General features: G+C 44.4%; 1 protein-coding gene across 1 annotated transcript in view; it reads right to left on the reverse strand.

The window, feature by feature from the left end:
- Nucleotides 1-12,798, reverse strand: part of LOC124131323 (thrombospondin type-1 domain-containing protein 4-like) — a 74,137-nt gene that overhangs the window by 5,050 nt on the left and 56,289 nt on the right. Inside the window, exons 5-10 of the mRNA XM_046494526.2 lie at nucleotides 7,408-7,543; nucleotides 5,034-5,238; nucleotides 4,263-4,433; nucleotides 3,318-3,491; nucleotides 1,322-1,501; nucleotides 324-480 (exon numbers count right to left, since the gene is read on the reverse strand). Of these exons, the coding sequence (XP_046350482.2) occupies nucleotides 324-480; nucleotides 1,322-1,501; nucleotides 3,318-3,491; nucleotides 4,263-4,433; nucleotides 5,034-5,238; nucleotides 7,408-7,543 (1,023 nt within the window). The remainder of the gene's footprint in view (nucleotides 1-323; nucleotides 481-1,321; nucleotides 1,502-3,317; nucleotides 3,492-4,262; nucleotides 4,434-5,033; nucleotides 5,239-7,407; nucleotides 7,544-12,798) is intronic.

Genomic DNA, 12,798 nt, shown 5'->3' on the forward strand with positions numbered 1-12,798 from the left:
GAATGTTGTTTCACACCACAGTCAGAAATATGCCTGTAAATAATTCAGTCTGGGCCAGACAACCCTTTGATTGGGGTGTGATAACACATTATCAGCCAGGTCACACATTGTGACCGGCCAATCCTCATTTTCTAAAAGCATGGGCACTGACCCCAGAAATCCCATGAGCGAAATAGGAAAACATGAAATGAACGTGAGACGCGGCTTAGATTGTTTCTGTGAAGGACAAGACCAATCATTATCCTTTCCTTCCAAATCAACTTTGGAGGGGTTTTAACTTAACAGAATTGGCAAGAAGAAACATTTAAGAAGTTTGGACCTACTTGCTCTGGTAGCCTGGGGTAGTCGGCAGTCTCTCATCTGACAGTTCTCTCGGGCAGGGGGTTTCTGGGAGCGCTCACATGACCTTGCCCTCCTCTGCTGTTGGTCCAGACACTTGACCTGTCGTGACTTCATGCCCGCTCCACATGTCACAGAACACTTCCACACAACAAGGGTTCTGAATTACTACATTAATTCTGTAAATACTGCAAAGTCTTGTTATGTCACTGTGCAAGAATGATGTTTTACTGATGGGTGTAATCTGTGTCATTCAACTGTACTTCTGCTCACCTCGCTCCACTGGTAGATCATACCTATATTTGCTGCTTACCTCGCTCCACAGGTAGATCATACTTATATTTGCTGCTTACCTCGCTCCACTGGTAGATCATACTGATATTTGCTGCTTACCTCACTCCACTGGTAGATCATACTGATATTTGCTGCTTACCTCGCTCCACTGGTAGATCATACTGATATTTGCTGCTTACCTTGCTCCACAGGTAGATCATACTTATATTTGCTGCTTACCTCGCTCCACTGGTAGATCATACGGATATTTGCTGCTTACCTCGCTCCACTGGTAGATCATACTTATATTTGCTGCTAACCTCGCTCCACTGGTAGATCATACCTATATTTGCTGCCCTCGCTCCACTGGTAGATCATACCTATATTTGCTGCTTACCTCGCTCCACTGGTAGATCATACTTATATTTGCTGCTTACCTCGCTCCACTGGTAGATCATACTGATATTTGCTGCTAACCTCGCTCCACTGGTAGATCATACTTATATTTGCTGCTAACCTCGCTCCACTGGTAGATCATACTTATATTTGCTGCTTACCTCGCTCCACTGGTAGATCATACTTATATTTGCTGCTAACCTCGCTCCACTGGTAGATCATACTGATATTTGCTGACTCAACTGGTAGATCATACTTATATTTGCTGCTTACCTCGCTCCACTGGTAGATCATACTTATATTTAATGCTTACCTCGCTCCACTGTGACATGTACCACTCGGACCCGCAGGACTCGGTGCGGCACTTCTCTTCAGCTGTGGGCTTCTCATCAGCTGCACAGTTCTCCTCCAGTGTTATAGACATGGCGCTACCAACCACCTTCATGCACACAACATCTCGCCGGCGCTCCCCATGCCCACATTCAGCAGAACACTGCAGGTGGAAAGTTATATGGACTGTTTACCAAGGGTGCACAGGACAATCTCAATAACTTGGATCAGTGATAAAAATCAATATTCATACACTTGATATTCTTACAACAGTTCAAATCTTGCATTTGTCAAGTACACAAGTATATGATATACTTACAGGTCATGTCATCATTCTCAAACAAATGTAGCGCTCATACACAATGTATAAATTTACAATGTGTAGTACACTTTACAGTTATCATGCCTTTTGCTGTTTTGAATTTTTTCAAATTTTATTTTTCGACTTAAGACTTTGTTTCAAGGCCAAAACTTGAAATTTGTTCAACATTTTAATTGAACTGGGCATATGCATTATTCATCAGCTGAACTGGTGCCTTTTGCTGTTACAATTTGTTTCCAAATTTTATTGTTTACGCTTACACAGAAACAATTTCAACTTTGTCTTAAACAAGGGTAGGGTTCACTTCCGGCCCATAACTTGGAAACCATTCAACATATTTCAGTGAAACTTGGAATATGCATTGCTCATAAGTTAAACTGGTGCTGTGTGCCATTTTGAAATGTTTCCAAATAATATTTTGTTATATTTCCATGCAAACAATTTGGTCTCAAACAACTCAAGGCTTCGTTTCTGAGACATAACTATCAAACTAATGAATATTTTTGCATGAAACTATACATGCAATGACCACATGTTCAACTATTGCCTTTACATATTTTTAAATTTTTCATTTGGACTCATCAAACAAGTAGTGTTTGTTTCCTGCCAAATCTCTTCAGCTAATGAATATTTCTGCATGAAAACCATTATCTTTCCAGTCTATGATTTGCTATTAGTATTTTGGATTTGCAAACACATTTACAGTAGCAACTTGAACTAATGTATCAAAACAAGGAGTGAGAAACATGTTCTGTGGTATCCTTTTCTCTTCCACATTCGACCGCCTCTGTGGCCTAATGGTAGAGCGTCCGCCCAGAGAGCGGAAGGTCCAGGGTTCGATCCCCAGATGCGTCATACCAAAAGACGTTAAAAGATGGTACTTGTTGTTACCCTGTCTGGCGCTCGGCATTAAGGGGCTAAAACAAGGGCTGGTCGGCTCGGAGTCAATATACTGTGTCTGAGTGAGGTATTCATGTTAAACTGCGGCATGGTATCTCAGTGTGCTAGCACTATAAATCGGCATCAGTTGGGACTAGTACAAGCAGCCACACACACACACATACACATGCATGCACGTCGCTATATAAGTGCAATAATCTTGGACACGACGTTAAACCCCATTTCACCTCACCTCACCTCTTCAACATTCAGATTACTTGGAAAGACTTCACAAAAAAGCACTCATTCATACAGCTAGACTGCACTAAACTGACAGGTCGCAAGAGCAAGTCCATGCTGGAGTATGTTGTAGCATAATCATCATGCATGGCCTTCTGAAACATAGCATCCTTTTGGGATTCTGGGATAGAACAGGTCCTCAGTTCCACATGCTTGTCATACGGTCTGACTGATGTTGCCTTGGTGTCATCACACCTTCACAGCATGTTTGTTGCCCCTGCTATCAACAACCACTGGTTGGTCTTGTCCGGACATGTATATAATATTGCTGACTGAAGCATAATTTAAACTGACTCACTTGTTTCACTGAATTTCTTCTCATTAAATAATAATAACAGTGTCACAGGGGCTTGTGATGCAAAAAATAGCAGTTACAAGATATATCGTCGCAACTAGTGTATCATTTATATAGTACTTGTAGCTGGTAATTTCTGTCTTACAAGACCCTGTGAATGGTATGTTGTCTAGTTTAGCCCACCTTTCCCCAGGGTCCGGTGAACCACTTGCCTCCACAGGCTGACTGGCTGCGGCAGGAGGCCCGGGCTTGAGGCTTCCTGAGGTCTTCACACACAGAGTCCTCCAGCTTCACACCGTTGGGACTGCCACACATGACGTCCCTGGTCTTCACTCCTGACCCACACTCATTGGAACACTGCAACATCAAGTGTATACAGACAGACCTAGGACTTGAGCCTGATGTTCCCCTGCATCACCTCTAACACAACAACTGGGTAATTTCACCTTTAGGAACTGGTGGGGTTCGCAATCTTATTACTTGCAGTATCTTCAATGAGACAAACATGGATGTAGGGTTTAGACTGATGTTTGTCTTTCAGGGATACAAGACTATACACATACAAACGCGAATACATTCTGCTATTTGATACTGCTGTAGAGACTTGTGTCCCGATGATAGTGGGTCTGAATCCCAGATGTGACATGATAATGTCATTACTAGTTTCTCAGCACCATACCAGTGTTGTGCAATATTTTGGGGATTTCCACATTCAGCACTCGGTATTCTAGGGGGTTCGAATCCCAGATGTGACATGATAATGTCATTACTAGTTTCTCAGCACCATACCAGTGTTGTGCAATATTTTGGGGATTTCCACATTCAGCACTCGGTATTCTAGGGGGTTCGAATCCCAGATGTGACATGATAATGTCATTACTAGTTTCTCAGCACCATACCAGTGTTGTGCAATATTTTGGGGATTTCCACATTCAGCACTCGGTATTCTAGGGGGTTCGAATCCCAGATGTCACATGATAATGTCATTACTAGTTTCTCAGCACCATACCAGTGTTGTGCAATATTTTGGGGATTTCCGCATTCAGCACTCGGTATTCTATCAGAAATACTCTTAAAGGAGACACTAAACCAAACTGATTCCCTCCCTGCCACATGAGATAAACTGACCTGGTCTGACCATTTGGAGGTCCACCACTGTTTCTGGCAGGTGCCCTGGTTACACTTCTTGACGCCAGTGGGTGGGGTGGCCTCACAGAAGCGGTCGGGTATCTGGGTGGCCTGGTGGTCCACACACTTCACCTTCCTGCGCTGTTCTCCCACCCCACAGCTCACGGAACACTGGGGACAGCGGGGACAACATGTCAAACAGGCTTATAATCAGGGTTCATGCAAACTTTCAGCACCAATTTAAGGGCTTTTCAAAGCCAACAGTTAGACCAAGTGTGCCTTCAAAAAGGTCAACTTTAGTTTACTGAATGGTACCCCTGTACATCCAAGACACTATTAAAGTCCACATACAAGTGTTTCAATATTATTTATAAATCAGTGTTACATGTCACAAGGCATTTTGAGAGAGAAAAATAACTGAACTATATATAACAGCAGAGTTGCCAAATGCATGGCCTTTTCAAAAGTCAGGGATATGGACCATGAGTTACATGCAGCTACTCCAAGGTTCATTACAGACTCAAGCTTTACAAGTAACACACACAGATCTTAGGAGAAAGTCCTAGATTTCACTTGCCTCTGGACTAGCATATAAGTGGCTAAATTGCGCAACACAGTCCATTACTTAATTTAGGAGATGAATGTTATGTGTTTTTTAGATTTTCAGGTGTTATTGCCTGGACATTTCATTTGGCACAATTTGGTAGGAAAGTAGTCTGTTGAACAGTGTCCACTTTTCCCTAATTGAACCCAACTCCAGACTGAACATACCTTGCCCCACTTGCTGGTTTTCCACTTAGCACAGGGCCCCTTCTCACACTGCTGGGCCACCGCTGGCCTGCGGCCCGCGTCACACTTGCTGGCCGACACACTCAGGTGGGAGGTGGGGGACATGCGTTGTTTACACTCCACACGGCGGGTCTGTGTCCCTGAGCCACAAGTCACACTGCAGGTACTCCAGTCATCTGTCTCCCAGCTACAACACAAAACACCATGACACACTCCAGTCATCTGTCTCCCAGCTACAACACAAAACACCATGACACACTCCAGTCATCTGTCTCCCAGCTACAACACAAAACACCATGACACACTCCAGTCATCTGTCTCCCAGCTACAACACAAAACAACATGACACACTCCAGTCATCTGTCTCCCAGCTACATCACAAAACACCATGACACACTCCAGTCATCTGTCTCCCAGCTACAACACAAAACACCATGACACACTCCAGTCATCTGTCTCCCAGCTACAACACAAAACAACATGACACACTCCAGTCATCTGTCTCCCAGCTACAACACAAAACAACATGACACACTCCAGTCATCTGTCTCCCAGCTACAACACAAAACAACATGACACACTCCAGTCATCTGTCTCCCAGCTACAACACAAAACAACATGACACACTCCAGTCATCTGTCTCCCAGCTATAACACAAAACACCATGACACACTCCAGTCATCTGTCTCCCAGCTACAACACAAAACAACATGACACACTCCAGTCATCTGTCTCCCAGCTACAACACAAAACAACATGACACACTCCAGTCATCTGTCTCCCAGCTACAACACAAAACAACATGACACACTCCAGTCATCTGTCTCCCAGCTACAACACAAAACACCATGACACACTCCAGTCATCTGTCTCCCAGCTACAACACAAAACAACATGACACACTCCAGTCATCTGTCTCCCGGCTACAACACAAAACAACATGACACACTCCAGTCATCTGTCTCCCATCTACAACACAAAACAACATGACACACTCCAGTCATCTGTCTCCCAGCTACAACACAAAACAACATGACACACTCCAGTCATCTGTCTCCCAGCTACAACACAAAACACCATGACACACTCCAGTCATCTGTCTCCCAGCTACAACACAAAACAACATGACACACTCCAGTCATCTGTCTCCCAGCTACAACACAAAACACCATGACACACTCCAGTCATCTGTCTCCCAGCTACATCACAAAACACCATGACACACTCCAGTCATCTGTCTCCCAGCTACAACACAAAACACCATGACACACTGCAGTCATCTGTCTCCCAGCTACAACACAAAACACCATGACACACTCCAGTCATCTGTCTCCCAGCTACAACACAAAACACCATGACACACTTCAGTCATCCGTCTCCCAGCTACAACACAAAACAACATGACACACTCCAGTCATCTGTCTCCCAGCTACAACACAAAACACCATGACATACTCCAGTCATCTGTCTCCCAGCTACAACACAAAACAACATGACACACTCCAGTCATCTGTCTCCCAGCTACAACACAAAACAACATGACACACTCCAGTCATCTGTCTCCCAGTTACAACACAAAACACCACGACACACTCCAGTCATCTGTCTCCCAGCTACAACACAAAACAACATGACACACTTCAGTCATCCGTCTCCCAGCTACAACACAAAACAACATGACACACTCCAGTCATCTGTCTCCCAGCTACAACACAAAACACCATGACATACTCCAGTCATCTGTCTCCCAGCTACAACACAAAACAACATGACACACTCCAGTCATCTGTCTCCCAGCTACAACACAAAACAACATGACACACTCCAGTCATCTGTCTCCCAGCTACAACACAAAACACCATGACATACTCCAGTCATCTGTCTCCCAGCTACAACACAAAACAACATGACACACTCCAGTCATCTGTCTCCCAGCTACAACACAAAACAACATGACACACTCCAGTCATCTGTCTCCCAGTTACAACACAAAACACCACGACACACTCCAGTCATCTGTCTCCCAGCTACAACACAAAACAACATGACACACTCCAGTCATCTGTCTCCCAGCTACAACACAAAACACCATGACACACTCCAGTCATCTGTCTCCCAGCTACAACACAAAACAACATGACACACTCCAGTCATCTGTCTCCCAGCTACAACACAAAACAACATGACACACTCCAGTCATCTGTCTCCCAGCTACAACACAAAACAACATGACACACTCCAGTCATCTGTCTCCCAGCTACAACACATCAGAAATCTCCATGCCAAGGTGATGGTTCATGAGCCAGCACAGCTGTTCAATAACCTAATGAAACACTCATAAAATCTCTTGACTCACTCTGGTCCACATGGGTTGGTGTTGCACGGTACACGTTGTTGCTGTGGCTTGATGGCGTTGTTGCAGTTGTCCCCTGTCACTATCACCTGAGTCTGGGAGCTCTTCAACACACACACGATCTTGGTCTCCTGGTGACCTGAGGGTACATATAAAGTATTATGTTTGGGACCCAGATGCATCTAGTCAGAAACACAACTAGCTCCCAATAGAACTGGCCGGCAACATAAGTCACTAGCCAGCAATGGCAGGTGCACTCGCTGGGTCCATGTTTGTGTCAAATGATGCAAAACTGGTTATCTACACAAAACCACATCTTTCTATTCAAATTCAAACACTTTAACATGAAAGTCAGGAAGTGAGTGAGTTAAAATTTAATGTCACATCAGCATTATTTCAGCCATGGAGCGACGAAAGCCAGAAAGACTTGACATGGAACTAAGATGAATTTACAAGCCACATGATAATATATGGGGAAAAAAGGACAATAATGTATTAACTTAATATGTGACAAAGGATGTATGACAAAGGACAGACAGCCATTTCCGACACTTCCTCTTGACATGTTTGAGATGACCATTTGTTTTACCCAAAATAACTTTTGTACAGTGCAGGTTAATTATATTAGTTGTCGACTGTACTTGTGGGGTACGTCACACCATACACCCCTCAAGCACCCCAGCCAGTAGACTCACACACAAGGTACCTCACACCATATACCCCTCAAGCACACCAGCCAGTAGACTCACACACAAGGTACCTCACACCATATACCTCTCAAGCACACCAGCCAGTAGACTGACACACAAGGTACCTCACACTATATACCTCTCAAGCACACCAGCCAGTAGACTCACACATAAGGTACCTCACACCATATACCCCTCAAGTACACCAGCCAGTAGACTCACACATAAGGTACCTCACACCATATACCCCTCAAGTACACCAGCCAGTAGACTGACACACAAGGTACCTCACACCATATACCTCTCAAGCACACCAGCCAGAAGACTCACACATAAGGTACCTCACACCATATACCCCTCAAGTACACCAGCCAGTAGACTCACACATAAGGTACCTCACACCATATACCTCTCAAGCACACCAGCCAGTAGACTCACACACAAGGTACCTCACACTATATACCTCTCAAGCACACCAGCCAGTAGACTCACACATAAGGTACCTCACACTATATACCTCTCAAGCACACCAGCCAGTAGACTCACACATAAGGTACCTCACACCATATACCCCTCAAGTACACCAGCCAGTAGACTCACACACAAGGTACCTTACACCCACACCATATACCTCTCAAGCACACCAGCCAGTAGACTCACACATAAGGTACCTCACACCATATACCCCTCAAGTACACCAGCCAGTAGACTCACACATAAGGTACCTTACACCCACACCATATACCTCTCAAGCACACCAGCCAGTAGACTGACACACAAGGTACCTCACACTATATACCTCTCAAGCACACCAGCCAGTAGACTCACACATAAGGTACCTCACACTATATACCTCTCAAGCACACCAGCCAGTAGACTCACACATAAGGTACCTCACACCATATACCCCTCAAGTACACCAGCCAGTAGACTCACACACAAGGTACCTTACACCCACACCATATACCTCTCAAGCACACCAGCCAGTAGACTCACACATAAGGTACCTCACACCATATACCCCTCAAGTACACCAGCCAGTAGACTCACACATAAGGTACCTTACACCCACACCATATACCTCTCAAGCACACCAGCCAGTAGACTCACACACAAGGTACCTCACACCATATACCCCTCAAGCACACCAGCCAGTAGACTCACACACAAGGTACCTCACACCATATACCTCTCAAGCACACCAGCCAGTAGACTGACACACAAGGTACCTCACACCATATACCTCTCAAGCACACCAGCCAGTAGACTCACACACAAGGTACCTCACACCATATACCCCTCAAGCACACCAGCCAGTAGACTCACACACAAGGTACCTCACACCATATACCCCTCAAGCACACCAGCCAGTAGACTCACACACAAGGTACCTCACACCCACACCATATACATCTCAAGCACACCAGCCAGTAGATTCACGCACAGGGTCTGTCACACCATATACCCCTCAAGCACACCAGCCAGTAGACTCACACACAAGGTCCCTCACACCCACACCATATACATCTCAAGCACACCAGCCAGTAGACTCACACACAAGGTCCCTCACACCCACACCATATACATCTCAAGCACACCAGCCAGTAGACTCACACACAAGGTCCCTCACACCCACACCATATACCCCTCAAGCACACCAGCCAGTAGACTCACACATAAGGTACCTCACACCATATACCCCTCAAGCACACCAGCCAGTAGACTCACACATAAGGTACCTCACACCATATACCTCTCAAGTACACCAGCCAGTAGACTCACACATAAGGTACCTTACACCCACACCATATACCTCTCAAGCACACCAGCCAGTAGACTGACACACAAGGTACCTCACACTATATACCTCTCAAGCACACCAGCCAGTAGACTCACACATAAGGTACCTCACACCATATACCTCTCAAGCACACCAGCCAGTAGACTGACACACAAGGTACCTCACACCATATACCTCTCAAGCACACCAGCCAGTAGACTCACACACAAGGTACCTCACACCATATACCCCTCAAGCACACCAGCCAGTAGACTCACACACAAGGTACCTCACACCATATACCTCTCAAGTACACCAGCCAGTAGACTCACACATAAGGTACCTTACACCCACACCATATACCTCTCAAGCACACCAGCCAGTAGACTCACACATAAGGTACCTTACACCCACACCATATACCTCTCAAGCACACCAGCCAGTAGACTCACACACAAGGTACCTCACACCATATACCTCTCAAGCACACCAGCCAGTAGACTCACACATAAGGTACCTTACACCCACACCATATACCTCTCAAGCACACCAGCCAGTAGACTCACACACAAGGTACCTCACACCATATACCTCTCAAGCACACCAGCCAGTAGACTCACACATAAGGTACCTTACACCCACACCATATACCTCTCAAGCACACCAGCCAGTAGACTCACACACAAGGTACCTCACACCATATACCCCTCAAGCACACCAGCCAGTAGACTCACACACAAGGTACCTCACACCATATACCTCTCAAGCACACCAGCCAGTAGACTCACACACAAGGTCCCTCACACCCACACCATATACATCTCAAGCACACCAGCCAGTAGATTCACGCACAGGGTCTGTCACACCATATACCCCTCAAGCACACCAGCCAGTAGACTCACACACAGGGTACATCACACCATATACCCAAGCACACCAGCCAGTAGACTCGCTCACGGGGTACATCACACCATATACCCCAAAGGATTGTCTGACAAAGAATTTATCTTACCGGCATAGTTTTTCACCTTTTATCTGAACTGTCTTAATCAGTATGGATAGCAAACCATTTCATGGACATATTGACAGCTGCCACACAAAATAAACACCCTGTTAGAATTATAACCATTGTCTTACAATCAATAGATGCTCAGTAAAGTTTAAACTGCATTTGCCAGGTAATCAGTTTCAATATAACATAACCATATTATTGTGATCGCATTAGTAGGAAGTTCTGCGTTTCCCAGCAGGGTATAAGAAATACATACCTCAGAGACAGGTCTTTTATTATAAGGGGGGAAGGGAATGGATCCTATATTGCTGCCCTTTCCCTATTTTATGTAACACTAACCATCCCTCTGTGCCCCTACTGAATAAAAAAAACATGTCAATTCTTTTAGGACCCTAAATAGTTCAAATTAATAACTTAATACTTTGAAAAAAACTGCCTTTTTAACATGACAAGCACCCCCCTCCTTTATGGTAACACAATCATCAATGTTGTAATGAAAAACACACCATCTGACAGGGAACAAATGTGGCCATTGCAACCAAAACATTGATATGTTCTATGTATTCCAACTAAAAGGATCTAACTTGTAAAAACACAAATTCATATTTCTACAAACTCAGTGACTTTTTAACAAAACCTCTAAAGGAAAGAAATAATGCCTTTTATGTAACCAAACCTCCTCAGATGCCATGTCTATTCTTCTATGAAATATTAAAATATACGACAACACATGTCTGATTGCATTTCACATGCAGTTGGGGAGACTGGGAAGAAACTCTATCTCCCGTGTGTGTTGAATGTTGGAGAAAACTCATTTGATGACTTCCTTTCTTTATTTTCAGGCGGAAATCTACATTACCCAGCCTCTGTTGGAACCTGTTAATGCTAATCTAGACTTTTATCAGATTGAAATGTTAAAATACACTAGGCTCAAACATTCCATTGTTGTGGGAGGAGAACACTGTCGAGGGAAAACACGAGGTCTGCAAACTGTTTTTAACTTGTTGAAAGGGTATGGCATGTCAATCTTTAGCACTCTCCCGCATGGCGAATATACACATTTTGCCCCTGTTTAACCGGGAAATAATCAATGATGAAAAAATATTCTATACTGTTATAATGGAATCATTGAGAATATTCAAACAAATCATGTATAAATACAGGCAAGGATGCTATCATTAATGCACCCAACAGGCCTTCTTAACAAAACCTGCTAGCCCGCCTCTTACAACAATGCTGAAGAATTGTCTTTTGGTATGACACGGCCGGGGATCCAACCCCGGACCTCCCAATCTCCGGGCAGATGCTCTGCCTCTAGACCACAGAGGCGGTTCTAGGGGTCCTGTAAAACAATTCCCAATCAGACAGTTTGTACTCAACTCTTGAGATCTGGGTAGGGTTTGGTAATAGGGGGTAGGGTATCCCGGTAGTAAATTTGGACTCGTCCCTGCTCTTGAGTGTAGCACATCTAGACTACTTCATAATCCAACATGATATGAGTGGAAACCCCAACACAAAAAGAAGCAATCCTTTGTAGAATTAGTTCTAAAACACATATCATCTTATGTCACACCACTCATCGTGATTCAAAAGATACGTCAGAGTTAGAGATAAAGAAGTCCAAAGTTTCAAGTTCTGCTATCCCTGAAACTTGAATACACTCTCTTATTTGGCAACAACCTGTCACATATGTCAAGGGAGCAAAAAAAAGTCGACAAAATTACAATACAAGCTGCATTGTTATTGTAATGAGTTATGTTGTTTTGTTTGTTGTCTTACGCTGCACACAGCAATATTCCAGCTTCAAGATGGTCTGTAAATAATCAAGTCTGGACAATCCAGTGATTGATGAGCATCGATCTACTCAAATGGAATATGATGACATACATCAACCAAGTCTGACCACCCTATCC

The sequence above is a fragment of the Haliotis rufescens genome, unplaced genomic scaffold (assembly GCF_023055435.1).
Source record: "Haliotis rufescens isolate VD_foot unplaced genomic scaffold, xgHalRufe1.0.p SCAF_1, whole genome shotgun sequence".
Lineage (NCBI taxonomy): Eukaryota > Metazoa > Mollusca > Gastropoda > Lepetellida > Haliotidae > Haliotis > Haliotis rufescens.